Source organism: Sinocyclocheilus rhinocerous, unplaced genomic scaffold (assembly GCF_001515625.1).
Source record: "Sinocyclocheilus rhinocerous isolate Xijiao unplaced genomic scaffold, SAMN03320098_v1.1 scaffold2941, whole genome shotgun sequence".
NCBI classification, from domain to species: Eukaryota; Metazoa; Chordata; class Actinopteri; order Cypriniformes; family Cyprinidae; genus Sinocyclocheilus; species Sinocyclocheilus rhinocerous.
This window is the reverse complement of record NW_015642529.1, coordinates 6,550-22,916: the sequence shown is the minus strand read 5'-3', so window position 1 is coordinate 22,916 and position 16,367 is coordinate 6,550. Positions and strand designations below refer to the sequence as shown.

Sequence of the window (16,367 nt, the reverse complement as noted above, 5' to 3'; positions counted from 1 at the left end):
TTCTGTTATTAGTGCAAAAAAATGATTGTAAAAACTGTATTATGAATATAATTATTATTCTGTCATTACATATAATAGTTTTGCTTGATAGAACCTGTCTTTAAAATCAGTATTGTGTGTATACCTTTTTATTAAAATAGTGCATAGTTCCTAAAGATGGCCTTCGTCTAACCATTTGGATTTGACTAAATCTCTAGCTGAAACACCAGCTCAGGGTTTCTTTGCAATGCCTTGAGGAAAAATTCAGTTCTTTAAAGATACAAAGTTCTCAATAGCACACTGACAAGAGGATTTGGTGTGTTGGGCCTTACAAATATCAACCACCATCAACCTCAGTGTGAACCAGAAACCTGTTCTCCTCTGCAGGCGGCAGTTATTATTTTCTGAATGAAGGCAGGTATTGGAATGCTGACGCACCCTGTTTCTGGCTTTGTGTTAAAACCAGAGGCTTTGAATGTTTCTTTTTTTTTAATCTCTCCTTTTCTTTTCTTCACTGTTACCTGAGGTCTTAACTCCCATATCTGTAACCACATAACTACTCTAGCTAAACCCCACCTATTGTGTCACTACTTATCTGTCTCTCTAACTTAAATATATGGCTGTTCTCTCACTCACAGAACCTTTGGTGATGTTGAAACCGTCCCCTGTCAATGGCCAGTATTTCCCTTCTGCTCTTCTTCATAACTCTGCACCATGATGTCAGAATGGGCCTGGAGGGTGTGGTGAGGCCTAGTAGTTAAAGCTTCTCACACAAAGGAAGCTGTCACTACCACACCGCCCCATGAATGCCGTCCCTCCTCACTGATCGCTTCAAATCCCTGCAGCTATACTGATAATTAGCCCGGCCTGTCATCCAGCTCGGCACAGCCTCCTCTCTTTGATCACCTCCAGCACAGGTAACGCAGCAGAGGAAGGCTGATTCAGTGTGGAGGTATAGAGGACACACGCTTAACTTAGTGTTTCCCAACTTTTTTTTTTTTTTTTTGTTGTATGTGACCCCACAAAAGCTTAAGTAACCCCTTCAGTGCCACCCTGTAAATCTCACCCACATAACCGCTAGTGAAACACACAGCAGTTTGTAGAAACCTGAAGAGAATTCATTGGAAAACTGTTGAGGCAGTAACAAAAACATCTTGATAAAGAGCTAAGATTAAATCACTGAGGTGTGTGTGTGTGTGTGTGTGTGTGTTTAATTTAAAGATTATTGCAGATTTGTATGGAGTTCAGTACATGTTTGCATTTCATCGTGGTATGGATATTTTAGTATTTTGTATTTTTGGTGTGACGAGGAAAGAAGGAACGAGCACTGTTGTATAAATCTACCTCTGTGCAGTGGTTTTAATATACAGTACATGCATCAACCCAACTCTACAAATTGTCTTGGGTTCTTGTGCCATGATTTATTGACTGTTAGATTTTTATTTTATTTTATTTTATTTCATTAATTTTTGGCGTATTTGAAAAAAAATACAATAGTTCTCATCAGGCATTAGAAACCAACTTGTAATATTAAATTTATTAAAACTTACACCAAATAACCAGAAGAGCTTTGTTTTGTTTTTGTTTTTTTTAGCTATTTTTATTCCTGTAATGTAGCAGTTGACTTGAAGTCATGTAAAATAATAATCTAAATAATTAACAAATTTACACATTTGTGCTTGGTGATTTTTAACATTACTGTAAATTATACACTTGCTTAATTATGATACTTGCTTAATTTTTGGGAGACTAAATGGCATTTGTACTTTGTATTTTTTATCAACTTAAAGGGCTATTTAAAATCAACTTAAGGCAGAACCTGTTTAAAATTACGAAAAACTTGAATAACACTAAATTGCACTTTCCCTTATACATTAACATACAATATACGTTTTTTATCTAAAATATTCAATTTTCAATTCAATTCAATTCAAAATATTGATGATGATTGATTGTTAAAAAAATGTCCATGAACATGTTATGTGTGTGTCTCAGTCTGTTGTTGATGGTTATTTCATTTATATATGCACTATGTGTAATGTATCCATTTATGCAATTAACATAAATCATATTAAAAAGATTTTCCTTAAGCCTTTTTGTATCTTTAAACATTCAGAGACCAGAAGCTATTTTTCCTTGGCTAAAAATCTGCACACATTTATTGGTCACTTGTCATTTAACATTTAACACATTTTATCCAAAGCGATTTACAGTTCAAAGCATCAACCTTTCCAGTGAGTTACATCACCTTTCCCTGCTGCAGTTTGCGAGTTCTGTGTATTCAGGATTAGTTGCTAATCGGGACAGTCCAATTTACTGCAAGTGGTGAGTATTGTCATAGAGATGCCACGGACTGAACCAGGACCTACAATTTGCGAGGCATGTGCGCTATACGACCACCGAGCTACATCCTCTTATTAGCATGATTTATATTCCCAAACAAACTCGAACCTGGAAATTTCAGGAAGCGCCAACTTTAAAGCCCGTACTAAATCCGAGCTGTGCTTTCATCAGCTTTTGCACAGAGGAAATGTCCGTCCCAGAGGGTCCTCGCTGCAAACATAATCTCTCCCGCACCCCCATCAACGCCAAACAGAAAGGGAACAAATTCACTGTCTCATCCTCATTCTTTCTGTCGTGCCAAGAAGCTGTATACAGTACACTGCAGATCAAAGCCTTAATTGAAAAATAATTATAGGCACTTAATCATGGGAGGCGGTGGGCTAATTGAAGCAAAAACAAGGCAGCGAGTGGAGGCCCTCCGAATCGTAGCAGAAAGAGGATATTGTGTGAGCTCCCGTCTTTAATAAAGCATCGTCTTCAATCCCCCATTGTCTCCCAGATTAAATTGGAGAGGGCTATTAGCAGAGTTAATTGGCTCTCTAATTTAGATCTGGCCAGTCTCAATGCATAACGGATGTGAGTCGCAGCGGCCCATGATGTGCTCACTCTGTCACACCATATTGCCAGACCTGATTGGTTAATGGCTCTGGAATCTGCAAAGTTTGGGCCCATCCTTCAATTGCAGGGGACCTCGGCCTTCCTGGAGGAATCTCCACCCTCAACTCACTTGTCAAGTGATTCTTCATTCCTGTGTAATGGAAAGCAGCTTCAGATCTACTCGTGACTGTGCTTGCAAGCTATTTTGACGATACAATGTTGCTGATCTCTAGAGGGAGTTTATGTTTCCCAGGTAAGGACGAAGAGCCATGCGTCTTAAATAAATTCACCCTGTGACCTCACTATCTGTGAGGCTCTGACCCGGGGGTCAATGCATTAAGTCCAGCTATCGGTAATAGAGAAAAGGTCTTGATTTTCATCCAGCATCCTGAAGCCTTTTTCGGAGAACTTGAGCCTGCCCAGCACCGATGGGACCATGTCAGTTTCTAGCATGTGTGTTTCCTCTGTGTTAGAACAAAAAACTATTTCAATGTCGCTTGAAATCGCGCGTCTTTCTGCGAGAGCCGCGCTGGGTGTTGTTTCGTCTGCTTGGTGTTGCGTATTAGTGGATGCTGCTCATTGAAGCCGGGGCCCCCGGGCGTTCATCTTGGAGGATTTGAAATCCTCTGTCTGTCGGCTGAAAGCGGCAGCGCTGGCATTATGGAGCTTCGGGATGGACAGAAGATAAAGAACAAGGACACAGAAGATTGTGAGGAACTGGATTGACTGTTTCAACGCTTATTTCGAGTGTGAAATGTGGGTAAAAATCCTAATTGTCCTCTTCTTGACTGGCCCACATTCAGTGCGAAATCCTCAAGGCTTGTTGAGAAGTACAAACAAACTGTTTCCGCTTGGGGCTTCGGAGAATGAAAAGAAACACTCTTATCAAGTGCTCTGCAAATTTGTTTCCTGCTGTGATACAAGCGGCTTATTCTGTACACACTGCGCCCTCTAGTGGCAGCTGAGCTGTAATAGCAATTAGGCATCAATCTAGTGGTTAGTGAGGAAGAGTTACAGAGGAAGTAAGCCAGGTAACCATGGGTAAAAGGCTGTAAATGGCACCCTATTTGTCACCATTTTCCCTGGAGAGTCTTTCATCTTGGCCAACACTGCACGGCTCAGGTTCTTTTCTCCGAGACTTCGCTAATGGAGGGTCCACAATGATTGCAGCTGCTCAGGCTATCAGAGCTCAGAGGCACAGACAGAATTTAAAGGCCAGGAACCTTTATGTCTCTTTATGAGGATGCAAGCCATTCTAGGTCACGGTGTAAAATAGGACAAACAATCGTCAGGCCACTGCTGAAAGAGCGGTAGGAAGGCAGGTTGTGCGTTGCCGGGTGAGAAACGGAGAGGGGTGTGATTCAACATTTAATCTCATTCTGAGATGAATGTGTGCTGATAAGAATGGTAAGGAACCCAACTCTGTTGACCGAGAGATAAGAACATGCAGCCAGGCTATTGTGGGGACTGTAGCCTGCGTGGTCGCTTTTTATTTTTGGTCAGAACTTACAGCTACCTCACTTGTTGCAAACCACTAAAAAATAAATAATAAAAGGATTTACTTTGAAACAATTTACACTTAGAATTTGCTCGTGAATTTCACAAGCAATTACAGAAATGGCAATTACCGTGAACATTTAAAGTAGAAAACAAAATAATATTTTATTGTAAAATGTACTTCAATAATCTGTTTTTATTTACAGTGTGGCAAACATTATTTCACAATATTTTCTCATTAGCTACTGTTTGATTTTACTGAAGTTATTTCTACCACTGCTATCAGCATGATCATGCCTTGCTTTAAAACAAATGAAATCTGTAAAGATTACTACTATCTATAGTTTTAATAATCGTTCAACTTATATGAGAATAGGGAAGTACACACCAAAACTATAATGATAATGACACTGATATTGTTGAAATCACTCTCAGAACTCTTTTTTTTCCTTTATTTTTGAAAAATAAAAACATCACAGCCAATCAGAATCCATCTGACTTTAAAGAGCTTGAGCATGTAACTGCAGCATGCTTATAATAATAAACAGAACATTATTGTCTATTGGTGTGGATGCTAATATAGTTATCATTACAGTTATCTCTAAAGTTATCGTTCTTGGTGTGAATGTCATTTAGTATCCTGCTTCCTTCCTTCATGTAGTGCTTCCTAAACAACTAAAGCTATTAAATATTTTGGAACATTATGTTGAGGGCAAAAAAACTAAAATGTATCAGAATGTGAAAAATATGAAATGACTTGACAATTAATTTTCATAAGTGCAGAATCAGTACATGCTCGTATCAGCTAGTAATAATGCTTGATGGCATTATTATAGCTGAAACGAGCATGGAATGTATCTGCACTTATGAAAATGAATTGTCAAATTTAAATTTACAACAGTTTAATGTGAAAAAGATGATAAAGCTCTGCCCATGATCAGGCAAAGAAAAATTAAAGTACACATTATTAATCTGTAACCAAAAATCTGTAAATGTGTAAAGTCACAATTCTGATCACATTTCTAGCACATTTAACTTACTACTGTATATAATTATTTCCCCAAATTTCTCTCATATGTTCACGATTAATTGATAGTCTTCAATATCAGAATCATATGTATTTCAAATATCAATTACATTCTAAATATCACAAACTTAAATTTTTTTCTGCTTCCTGCTTGGCTCCTAAAAGTAAATGTATCCTGGACTATGTTTGGCACTATTTACAAAAACAAAGCACCTGATGGTTATATTACCGCACACAAACAAGTAATGGCTGATTCTTTTGGGTACAATTTTTGGGTTCACTAATGTCCTAAAGCATAGAAAAGGCTTTTAATAATGATTCCTTTGTAACTGCACTTGTAAATTCTCTTTGAGAATTTGGGTTTGGAATGAAAACATGCCTTTATTTGACGGTCACATCACACTTCACCACGCTCCTGGTCTACTGGCCACAGAACTCCACGCACTGGTCCCTGAGGTCCCGCCGACCTCTGAACTTTTGTGTACTCCTGCACGGTTGGCTGTTAGCTCTTTTATGGAGGACAGCTCCAAGTCACTCTCCTCATCAGACAGCTAGAAGACAGGTATATTACAAAGCTTTGTACAAAGGCAATGTTCAAAAACAAATTATATTTCTGCTGCAAGATTTTAACAGCAATGGAAATGACTTGAGAATATATGAGATATGTGAGAATGTGCGGGGTTTTTTTTTTTTACCGCTCTCTGTTTTACAATGGCAGGGCGAGGGGAGGGGCTGGATGAGGGCAGAACTCTAGTCCCGCCCACAGGCTTTTTGATTGGTGTGCTTAGCTGTCTTTCCAAACTTCTTGTCAGTGTTTGGACAACAGAACCTGCAATCAAAAAACATTCATGTTAAGTAACTGACTAATAAAGTAAGACTAAACTACTTTTAAAATTAAAATGTCTACATCCCACAGGAAGTTGGAAGTTCTATAGCTGGCATTTTAAAAATATCTGTCTATTCTGTTTTTTTTGTTCTGTGCTGCAGGGATGATGAACTTTTGACCAAAACCCAGAAACAAGTTAGCATTATAGAATAGTTTGAGTCTGCAAACTATTCTAACTGAAATATTAATGGAAAATATGAAAATGTGTTTTTTTTTTTTTTAAATAAAGACTGAAAGATCGAGTTGTCGAAAAAGTTGACTAAATAGTTGTTGAAGTCAAGCAAGTCTAGGTTTAGCTTTTCACGTCTGATGATTGTATTCAGGGTTAAAAATTCTTAAAAGTTGTTCATTTGTTAAGATTATCATGATTAACAAATCTTGTAAGAATCATAAACTTTTGTTGGTCACAGAGCTTATTGTTTGCAATAATCTGCAATATAATTAATTGGGTTTTTTGTATAGGGAACCAGGGCAATGATAACTTCCAGGGTGTTTTCACCTACAAAAATGTGTCCTCACTGCAGCACTCTATTTTGGCAAAATGATATAGATGACAGAGGGCTGTGAACATATCTATATTAAATATATTCGGTATTCAGACTAATTCCAAATGGAGGAATTAAAGGGGTCATATGATGCTGCTAAAAAGAACAGTATTTTGTGTATTTGGTGTAATGAAATGTGTTTATGCGGTTTAAGGTTAAAAAAACACATTATTTTCCACATACTGTACATTATTGTTTCTCCTATCTCTTTGGATTTGAGACTTTAGTCTTTGCAACTTTACAGATCTTCTTTATGCACCAAGAGCTTGTAACACTCCAAAGAGAAAGGAAAAATTTTAATCGCATCATATGACCCCTTTAAAATAAATAAACATATAGGACTTTGGCATTTGCTCACCACGTGCATTGGGACTTTTGTGGAGTTTGGGTGTGTCAGAAGCCTCTGACAGTTCACTGTCTGTCCAATCGGGATCAGCTGTTGGGTTCAGCAGTGATCCTGATTGGACAAGGCGCACAGAGGAGGAAGGCCTGCCCCGTGAGCTGGTGATATAGGCACTGTCCTCAACTGACTCATCCTCATCTGAACTGAAAGGTGGTGTGCTAACAAGAAAAATATACTCATTAAAAACATATACTGATAAGGTAATATTAAATATAGTTAAAAACAGCTTGACATCTCAACCTTCTATTTCATATGTCTCTGAATAGTCTGAACATTTACCACTTTTAAAAGAAAGTATAGCCTACCCATTCTTTTTTTGCTGTGTTTTTGGAGTCTGATTCTGAGGTGCATTGGAGCGTGGGGTGGGTGTTGGAATAAGTGCTTGTGGCTGCTGGCTCTTGGCCCTCTGAATGGATGACTTTGAGTCCTCCCTGGATTGGAGGCTTTTTTCCTTCACTAGGGTTGAATTTTTCTTTCCCCCTAAAACAAATATATAAGAATGACTGATCTTGGTTCAGAATAGTGGCAACCAAATGGAACTGACTTGATAAATGGGTAGTGTGGTGGCATGATAATAACACATTTGCTTACCCTGTTTTAAAGTGCTGGGTGTTAATTTCCCCTGGCTATTCTGTAGGCTTTTCACTCGCCTGATGACCTCACGTGCCAGGTTGTCTCTTTGGTTCTGAAGGTCTGGCTGCTGTCTGTATCTCTGCAGCCACTGACCAGTCAACAGAGCACTCAGACTCTTAAAAGTTTGCTTAGAGATACCCTTGGTACCCTGCCAAAACATCATCACTTCAACCACAGAGCAATGCTGTTGAATTACATCATATATTCATGCATCCACAGTCCAAAATTAACTTTTTTTTTTTTTTTGCTGCATACTTTATATATTTTTGTTGCGACTGTTGTTGCGTGAGTCGCAACAGATGTGTTCTTTAGTTTAGTAGTTGGATTGTACAGTATGTCAATGATCAGACTATCATTCCTACAGTTTAACTTAAATCATGCTATGTCTCTTAAAATACTGACTGTTTCATTTAGTGTTTTATGCCTTAAATGTTAATACTGATGCTTGTTTGAGTCAATCTGTACCTTCCGCAGTCCCATATTCTCCAGTTTCTCCTCCAGTGATTCTTCTAGAATAGGTCTAGACGCTTTCATCAGCTCTGACTTTCCTTTATGTAACTTTAGAACCTTCCACTGGGGTTCATCTGAATCCTCCATGCCTGAAGGTGCATGCAAATTTTGTTTTAATAATGTACATAATGGCATGATTGGTGTGTGTATGTACAGTATGTACTGTGGTTAGAAACTACTGAACCACACACTCTCTTCATCTTCCTCCTCTGGTTCCTCAGGAGCATCTTGGGCTTTTTGCAAAACCACTGGAGCTACCAAATGAGAGACAAAAATTGGTCAAACCACATTAAATTCGATTCAAAGCAACAATATTTTATGTAATCATGCAATGAGTAAGTCCATAAATGGCAGCTATAATTCATTACCTGAGACTAACAACTTTTTAATCTGGTGAAGCATCAATAAGAAAGATGATTAGTGTTCAAGAGTCAAGACATCAGCAGATCATTTTGCAATAACTACAATCTCGTCAATCTAATGTTATTATATGAGTTAAAGGTGAAGTGTGTCATTTTTAAATACTTTAAAAATAACATCACAGCTTAATAAGTAGAGTCAACTATAGGTTTATAGGTTCTCCAAAGAGTGTAAACACTGGTGCTTATTTTTACAGAATGGCTTGCAATAAACTTTTTAGCATGTAACTGACTTGGGTTATCCAAACAAAGCAGATGGGATGGGGATTCTGTAAACATTATTTTTGCAATTCTGTTTGGTGCCTCTAGTGGCACTTCACTATTAAGGTAACATTTTCTGACAAGAGCATGGTTTTATAGCTATCTTTCATCCACTGTTTGTAATTGTGAAGTAAATAACCAACCTTCTCCTCCTGAGATTTGATGAGTCTGTCCTTCTGGCTCAGCTGAGAAGAGAGAGAGACAACCTGCTGCTGAAGTTTCTGCAGACTGGAGCCAGAGTTCTTCTCCACAGACAAGGCCTTCACAAGCCTGGCATTCTCACTCTTCAGCTGTAACACACACATACAAATCACAGACATGATAAGAGTGTTCCAATATGTTGCCCATAGGGGTGTGTAGCAGAGCCAATACCTGTATCTGTAGCAATCTTAAAATTATTTATATCTGCACGCTAAAAAATGCTGGGTTATATTTAACCCAGCATTTTTTAGAGTGTGCATTCGAATAAATTCAGGAAATCATCAGAGGTTTGTCAAATTACACGGTAAGTCCATTTTAAATGTAATTTTGTTCCCTTCATAGTTCTTATTTAACAAATAAGCTCTGTATAACTATAATTTTATATAATTTTTTAATTAGAATTTTAAAATTTCTTTAAACATCTTTTAACTTAAACAAAAATTTAATGTTAAATAAACTAAATGTTAAATACACTCATAATGCCCAGACAGTGCAATACTAGAAAGACTTGCCTCTTCTTTCTCCTGTCGATGTCTGTTCTGTGCTTCCTGTAATTTCTTCTTCCATTCACTTTTCTAAATGACAAAAATGGACATGAATAATATATTGAGAAACTGGTAAACAGCAAAAAATGCAAGCACTCTGTGAACTAAAAAGTCTCATATATGCATATATATATATATATATATATATTATGTATATAAATATATAATTTTTTATAAATTAATTTAAGAACCCAGAACCAAATTTACAACCAAAAATTATAATGTAGTTTGACCTTACATCAGTTTTCAGTGACAAGCAGTGCCAACATAGCAACAGAAAATTCCGCGTGATGTGGAACAATAACAGATTATAATACGAAGCTGTGTAAAGTAGGATTTTGGACCAGATTTTTGACACCAGAAATTCAGCTGTTTCAGAATGATCTATTTTGTAGCCTGAAAACTGTACACTTTGTTGTTTGAAATGAAATCCACTATTTTGACAGGAAAATGGAATGGAAATGTAGTCACATAGCGTGTGATTTACTCACATTGTAGAGGGTTGTTACCAAATGTAGCTACTAAAACATACATACACAGAGTCCATAATGGATGTTGAAATCTTGTTTAACAGTCGCAAACATTACGATCTTATATATAGAGCTGTTCCACGCAGAAAGAGAATGAACAGTTGATATCCCCCAGCAGTCAGAACAAAATCAACTCTCTGAAAATTTATATTGCACACTTATTTGTTTTGTGTTTGAATAAAGAGATCCCTGGACGGATGCTGAACCGCATAATCAACAGAAGAAAGAATGAAGGAATCTCTGTGCTGTATTTTGATGATTTACCACAGAGAGGTACGCAATAATGTAAGGAGGATGTGTTCTCTTGTCTTTGATATGCCACTATTTAACCACTAACACCTATTTAATTTGAAAAACATTTATTATATCTAGCCAAGTTTCGTATAAAAGTTTCCCCGTACAGTAAATGTGAACATTGCAAAGACCGTAAGCACGCCCACACTCGTGTCACCAAAGATCACAGACGCCATCTTGTGCACCTAGCCAATTAGACCATGATTGTATTTTAGTTAGCCTATATTTGAGCATGAGAAAATATGCCTTAATCGCGTTTAAGTCACAAAAATTCATGCTTGAGACTCACAGAGTTGAGACTGAGTCTCGTAATTTATTTCGACTCAAATTCTTTACTGGGCATTCCTAAATAGAAAGAATTGCCTAAGAGTTGTTCAGTGTTTGCTGATGAATAATCCTTTCTTTTCTTTTTTCTTTTTTTTTTTGCCAACTTGAAAAATAATAACCATTCATTTTAAAAGGGCATTGTATTAGTGACTCATGCATGACTCAGTGAACAAGCAAATAACTCTCACCTTCCTGGACATTTTCTCTTTTAGCTCTCTCTCTTTGTTTTCTCTCAGTTCTTTCTCAGGGTCACTCTCTTCTTGTAAAGTGACATTATTAGCTTCACCCACCTCTTTGTTCTGCAACATTAGCAGTTTCTATAGATGGAACGATGACAAAAAAAAACATAGAATGTTATTGCAATGACAAACCAAAAACATACCCAGTAGCTCATCTATTGGCTGCCTGGCAGGCATACATACCAGAGGATCTGTCTCCATCTACTGGTGACAGGCTATTCATTTTAAACCAATGTATACTCACAGCCTCTATGCATGAGCTCTTGCTTGCCATGTCTTTAGACTCCTGGAGAAATAACTGTCTCAGCTCTCCAATTTCCTGCTGAGATTTTCTTCTCTCCTCTTCTTTCCATCTCTCCAGTGCTTCCTTCTCTGACTGTTCTCTCCTTTGCTGCTCCTCTTGATCCTGGAACACATCTGAATTAATTGATATGTTTTCTCTTAAACTGGTATTTCATATGGAGTTTAAGGAGTCTTCGTCATCTAAGGGGAAATGGTGATGTAAAAATGAGATCTTTCAATGCTTTTACACTTGCTCACACAACTTTTGCGTTCCCCCTAGAAACTTTGCATTTGTGTTGTCTTGTTGTATTCCTGCAAGAAACGTTATGTTTACTTGGAAAAGCATTGAAACATAGTTTTTTTCCCATTTCAAATTATTTTGATCATCAGTTTTGTGATTGCATTTAAAAGTTTTGCAAGAAAGCTTAGCAAAAAAAAGTTTAGCAAAAAGTTTCCAGGAGAAAGCAAAACTTTGTTAATATAACGCAAAATTTTGTGTTACTCAAGGGAACACAAAAGCACTGGAATATTATTTTTCCTCTCATCTCATTTTTCCATTAACATATTCCTTTAAAGGCATAAGATTTTTTTTTATTAAAATATCCCTTTGTCTATTTGTTTATTTTGAATACGCGCCCTCTAGCGGCGAAAATGACATATTGTGATTTTAAGGGCTTAGAATTATTAGAGATGGTGATGGAAAAATTATATTTCAATGATTTTCAATATGATTCAATGATTTCAATGAATTTTGGTTTCACTCGCAAAACTTTTGTGTTCCCCCAATAAATGCAAATAATGTATAGTCTCCATATGCTTTCAATGTATGTAAAAGAGCAGCTTGGAAATTTAGCTTGATAACAGTAAGGGTGGGTAAATGAAAGCTATACCTTTAAGAAGTATAAGACCTACTGAACTGATAATAAGCAAACAAACACATGACAATTTCAGCAAGTATAAAATACTGGAAATAGATACAGAAGAAAATAGGGTTATTTAAAGGGGTCATCGGATGCCCATTTTCCACAACTTGATTATGATTCTTTAGGGTCTTAATGAAAAGTCTGTAACATAGTTTGGTTAAAATTTCTCAATGGTAGTGTAAAACAACACCGTTTTTACCCTGTCAAAAACAGGTCTGTCTACAGCACGAATATATTTATTATTGCATTCCGCTTTAAATGCAAATGAGCTCTGCTCACCCCGCCCCTCTCTTCCGAGCCACTCTCTGAGAGACTGTAAACTTTAGCCACATTCATCGTAAAACTCGCTAATTAGCACATTATTAGGAAAGGCGATTTGCAAAGATTTTAATTAAAAAACCTTACACTCACTTCTTCTGTAGGTGAAGCTGAATCACGAATGATTCACGCGAACATAGACACATTTAGGTAGATCAAATTCATTCCCTTCAAAAACAAAGGTAATCCACTGCGTCTTCAGCGGCTCAGATGTCAGGAGTAAATGACTACTGCTATGTTCATTATTACATCCAACAACAGAACACCTCAATCGCTTAGGAGTCATTCTTGTCTACATCTGCTCCGGCGGTGAAACAATGGCAGACTGATGACAGCTCACTCAGGGTGGGTCTAAGGTAAGACACCAGTCCAGTCTGTGCTGAAACACCACTGTCAGTCAAACTATCGTGGGAGGGGCCTGTTTGTGTGACGTCACACAGACAGGCATCTGAGATCGGCTCGATTTGAGAAAGGGGAAATGATTTAACTAGATAAAAAAAAAACACTGGGTGGATCTTTCATTATAGGGTGGTTGTGTACACACACTGCCAACACACATTTCAGTTCAAACAGCTTGTAAAAGTGCATGTCGCATCCGATGACCCCTTGAAGAATTTTAGAGCTGTATAGGATGCTGGAACTTGATTTAAACAAACTCACCTGCTGACGCCTCAAACTTTCTGTTTCTCTCTCTGCCTGTAGCTGCATTTGCGTCAATCTCAGTTTCTCCTTCAGCTCTTCTATCCTATCTTCCATCTCTTCTACCTTCCGCTTCTTTTGTCTCTCTGAGACATACACATGCACAAGCAGTGATATTCAGTTATTAATAATTCTTTCCAACCACATCATCAATGATATTCAAGTGAACTGCTAGCTCACCTATATCTGAAATTTTATTAAACTTAGTTCAAAAAAATAACAGACACTATTTTTTTCCACCAACCTGCATCTGTAACTTCAGGATGTCGTCGCTGAACATGTGCTTGTAAGTAAGAGTAGTTGACAAATGATTTTTCACAGAACTGGCACTGTCATGAATAAAAAGGCATCAAAATATTAGAACTGGTATTATGATAACTAAAGGTCACCGAGCAGCCAGTAGTTCATTCCGTGCCAATTTTACAATATCTGCTTAATCATGAAAGTATATTAATGTTTCTTAAATTGCATATTACATATAACATTATGTTACCAGACTAAAAATGCTAATATTACACATTTCCAATTGTTTATCTTTTCAGTTAGCCTTGGTTAGCAAAACACCAGCTTAGCCAACTAGCTTAGTATAATGATAGCTCAATAAAAAAAAGTTATTTTTATTATCTAGAACAAAATATCACACTATATTTTTAAGGAATTTATGGAGGGGAATAGGATTCTGTGGGAGGGATTGAAACTGGCAGCCCACTCTAAAAAAAACAACAACAAAAAAACATTTATTAGCCTACAAATTCAAAACGCTACCATTCAAACGTTTGGGGTCGGTAAGATTTTTCATTTATTTATTTATTTTTTAAAAAGATTAATGCTTTCATTATGCACAGACTCATTAAATTGATGAAAAGTGACAGTAAAGAAATGCGCAATGTTAAAATATTTCTATTTCAAATAAATGCTGTTCTATGAACTCTATTCATTAAAGAATCCTTCAAAAAGTCACAGTTTCCAATTTTATTGTTTGTTTGTTTTTAACATTGATAATATCACATGCCACTGAAGGCTAGAGTAATTTAGCTTTACCATTACAGGAATAAATGACATTTTAAAATACATTAAAATAGAAAACAGTTATTTTAAATTCTAATACTTTTTGCAATATTCCTGTTTTTAGTATAGATTTGATCAAATAAATGCAGCCTTGGTGAGCATAAGAGGCTTCAAACACACACACACACAAAAACATACAGACCCCAAATGTTTGAACAGTATGTATGATTATAAGTGTAAGGTTTTAAAAGGGTTTCAAAAGTTTTAAATTTTTAAGAAAACCACCTTGTGATAATGATTAGCACTGGCCTGCAGGAGGAGCTGTTGAGTGGCAATCATTTTTTTTCTCCGTCGACTCTCCTGTTTGGCTTCTTGCCAATTTTTTTCAAGTTCTGCTCGTTGTTCTTCTCCTCGCTGGACCAGAGAGAGTGCCGCCTGCAGGCGCTCTTCCAGTCCTGACAGCTGAGAGCTCAGCAAGTCCTGGCAGTGCAGCAGGTACTCAGTGCTCAGCTGAGACATACGAAGCAGTTTGATCAAAGAAGGGTCAGCAGGTCCTCGACAGTTTGGGCACCTCTCGCCCTCCACGGCACAGAACGTTACGGTCGTAATGAAATTCTGAAGCATATCAACATCCATGTCTCGCTCAACACGTTCCACGTCGAGAGCAGAGAGACGCCTCCAGTCTATGGGCTCAGTTCGTGAGCGGAAGCGGAAGGGCTGAAGCAGGTGTGCTGGATTCAAGGGCGGTGTGGTAGAGAGAGCACTGTAGGGCTCACCAGGGGAGAACTGGCCAAACATAGTGAAAGGTTTGAGATAGAGAGGTGAATGGATGTGGTGATTCCTAAACAGAGCCTGAGTGGGGAGAGAAAACACAATATTTTTAGTTTAGCTATGACAATCAAATTAGCATAGCTAAAATATCATGAGACACTGAAGACTTGAGTATTTGTTTCTGAAAATTCAGCATTGCCATCCAGGAATTAATTACATTTTAAAATATGTTAAACCAGAAAAAATGTATTTTAAATTGTAAAACTATTTCACAATATTACTTCTTTTACTGTGTTTTTGATTAAATCAATTTTGCAGCCTTGGTCAGCATAAAATACTTCTTTCAAAAACAGCAAAAATATCCTACCACCAATGCATAGCAATGTATACATTTTTAAATCTAAAAGCAGACAATTTAGTTTTATTTTTTACATTTTGTATTATTATTTATTATAGTGTGTGTTATATACAGGTGCATCTCAATAAATTTGAATTGGTGGGTTTTTGTTAAATGTGAGCCAAAATCATCACAATTAAAAGAACCAAAGACTTAAACTACTTCAGTCTGTGTGCATTGAATTTATTTAATACACGAGTTTCACAATTTGAGTTGAATTACTAAAATAAATGAACTTTTCCACGACATTCTAACTTATTGAGATGCACCTGTATATATAAAAATATGTTCTAATGGAATTGCTAAGTGAAGGAAATATGTGACCCTGGACCACAAAACCAGTCTTAAGTCTCTGGGGTATGTTTGTAGCAATAGCCAAAAATACATTGTATGGGTCAAAATTACTGATTTTTCTATTATGCCAAAAATCATTAGGATATTAAGTAAAGATCATGTTCCATGAAGATATTTTGTAAATTTCCTACTGTAAATATATTCAAACTTAATTTGTGATTAGTAATATGCATTGCTAAGAATGTCATTTAGACAACTTTAAAGGTCATTTTCTCAATATTTAGATTTTTTTGCACCCTCAGATTCCAGATTTTCAAATAGTTGTATCTCGGCCACATATTGTCCTATCCTAGCAAACCATACATCAATGGAAAGCTTATTTATTCAGCTTTGATATGTTGTATAAATCTCAATTTCAAAAAATTGACCCTTATGACTG

The 16,367-nt window shown here is 36.9% G+C and overlaps 1 protein-coding gene across 1 annotated transcript; it reads right to left on the bottom strand.

Moving 5' to 3' along the window:
- Positions 1-5,847: 5,847 nt before the first annotated feature.
- LOC107756183 (zinc finger protein DZIP1L-like) lies at positions 5,848-15,264 on the bottom strand. Its single transcript, XM_016573217.1, has 14 exons — positions 14,752-15,264; positions 13,703-13,787; positions 13,420-13,544; positions 11,481-11,642; positions 11,186-11,314; positions 9,814-9,876; positions 9,240-9,390; positions 8,612-8,674; positions 8,376-8,509; positions 7,869-8,058; positions 7,583-7,757; positions 7,233-7,435; positions 6,139-6,272; positions 5,848-5,994 (listed from the first exon to the last, which is right to left on the bottom strand). Exons 1-14 carry the CDS (start codon positions 15,262-15,264, stop codon positions 5,848-5,850), a joined length of 2,274 nt encoding a protein of 757 aa, XP_016428703.1.
- Between the last annotated feature and the right edge of the window lie 1,103 nt (positions 15,265-16,367).

What these genes read in the sequence shown, in the direction of transcription:
- LOC107756183 (XM_016573217.1), bottom strand. Translation starts at nt 15,264, where the DNA reads ATGTTTGGCCAGTTCTCCCCTGGTGAGCCCTACAGTGCTCTCTCTACC. An exon ending in ATCGACAGGAGAAAGAAGAG is followed by an intron (nt 9,391 to 9,813) that starts GCAAGTCTTTCT and finishes TGTGTGTTACAG; the next exon opens with CTGAAGAGTGAGAATGCCAG. An exon ending in AGAATATGGGACTGCGGAAG is followed by an intron (nt 8,059 to 8,375) that starts GTACAGATTGAC and finishes ATGTTTTGGCAG; the next exon opens with GGTACCAAGGGTATCTCTAA.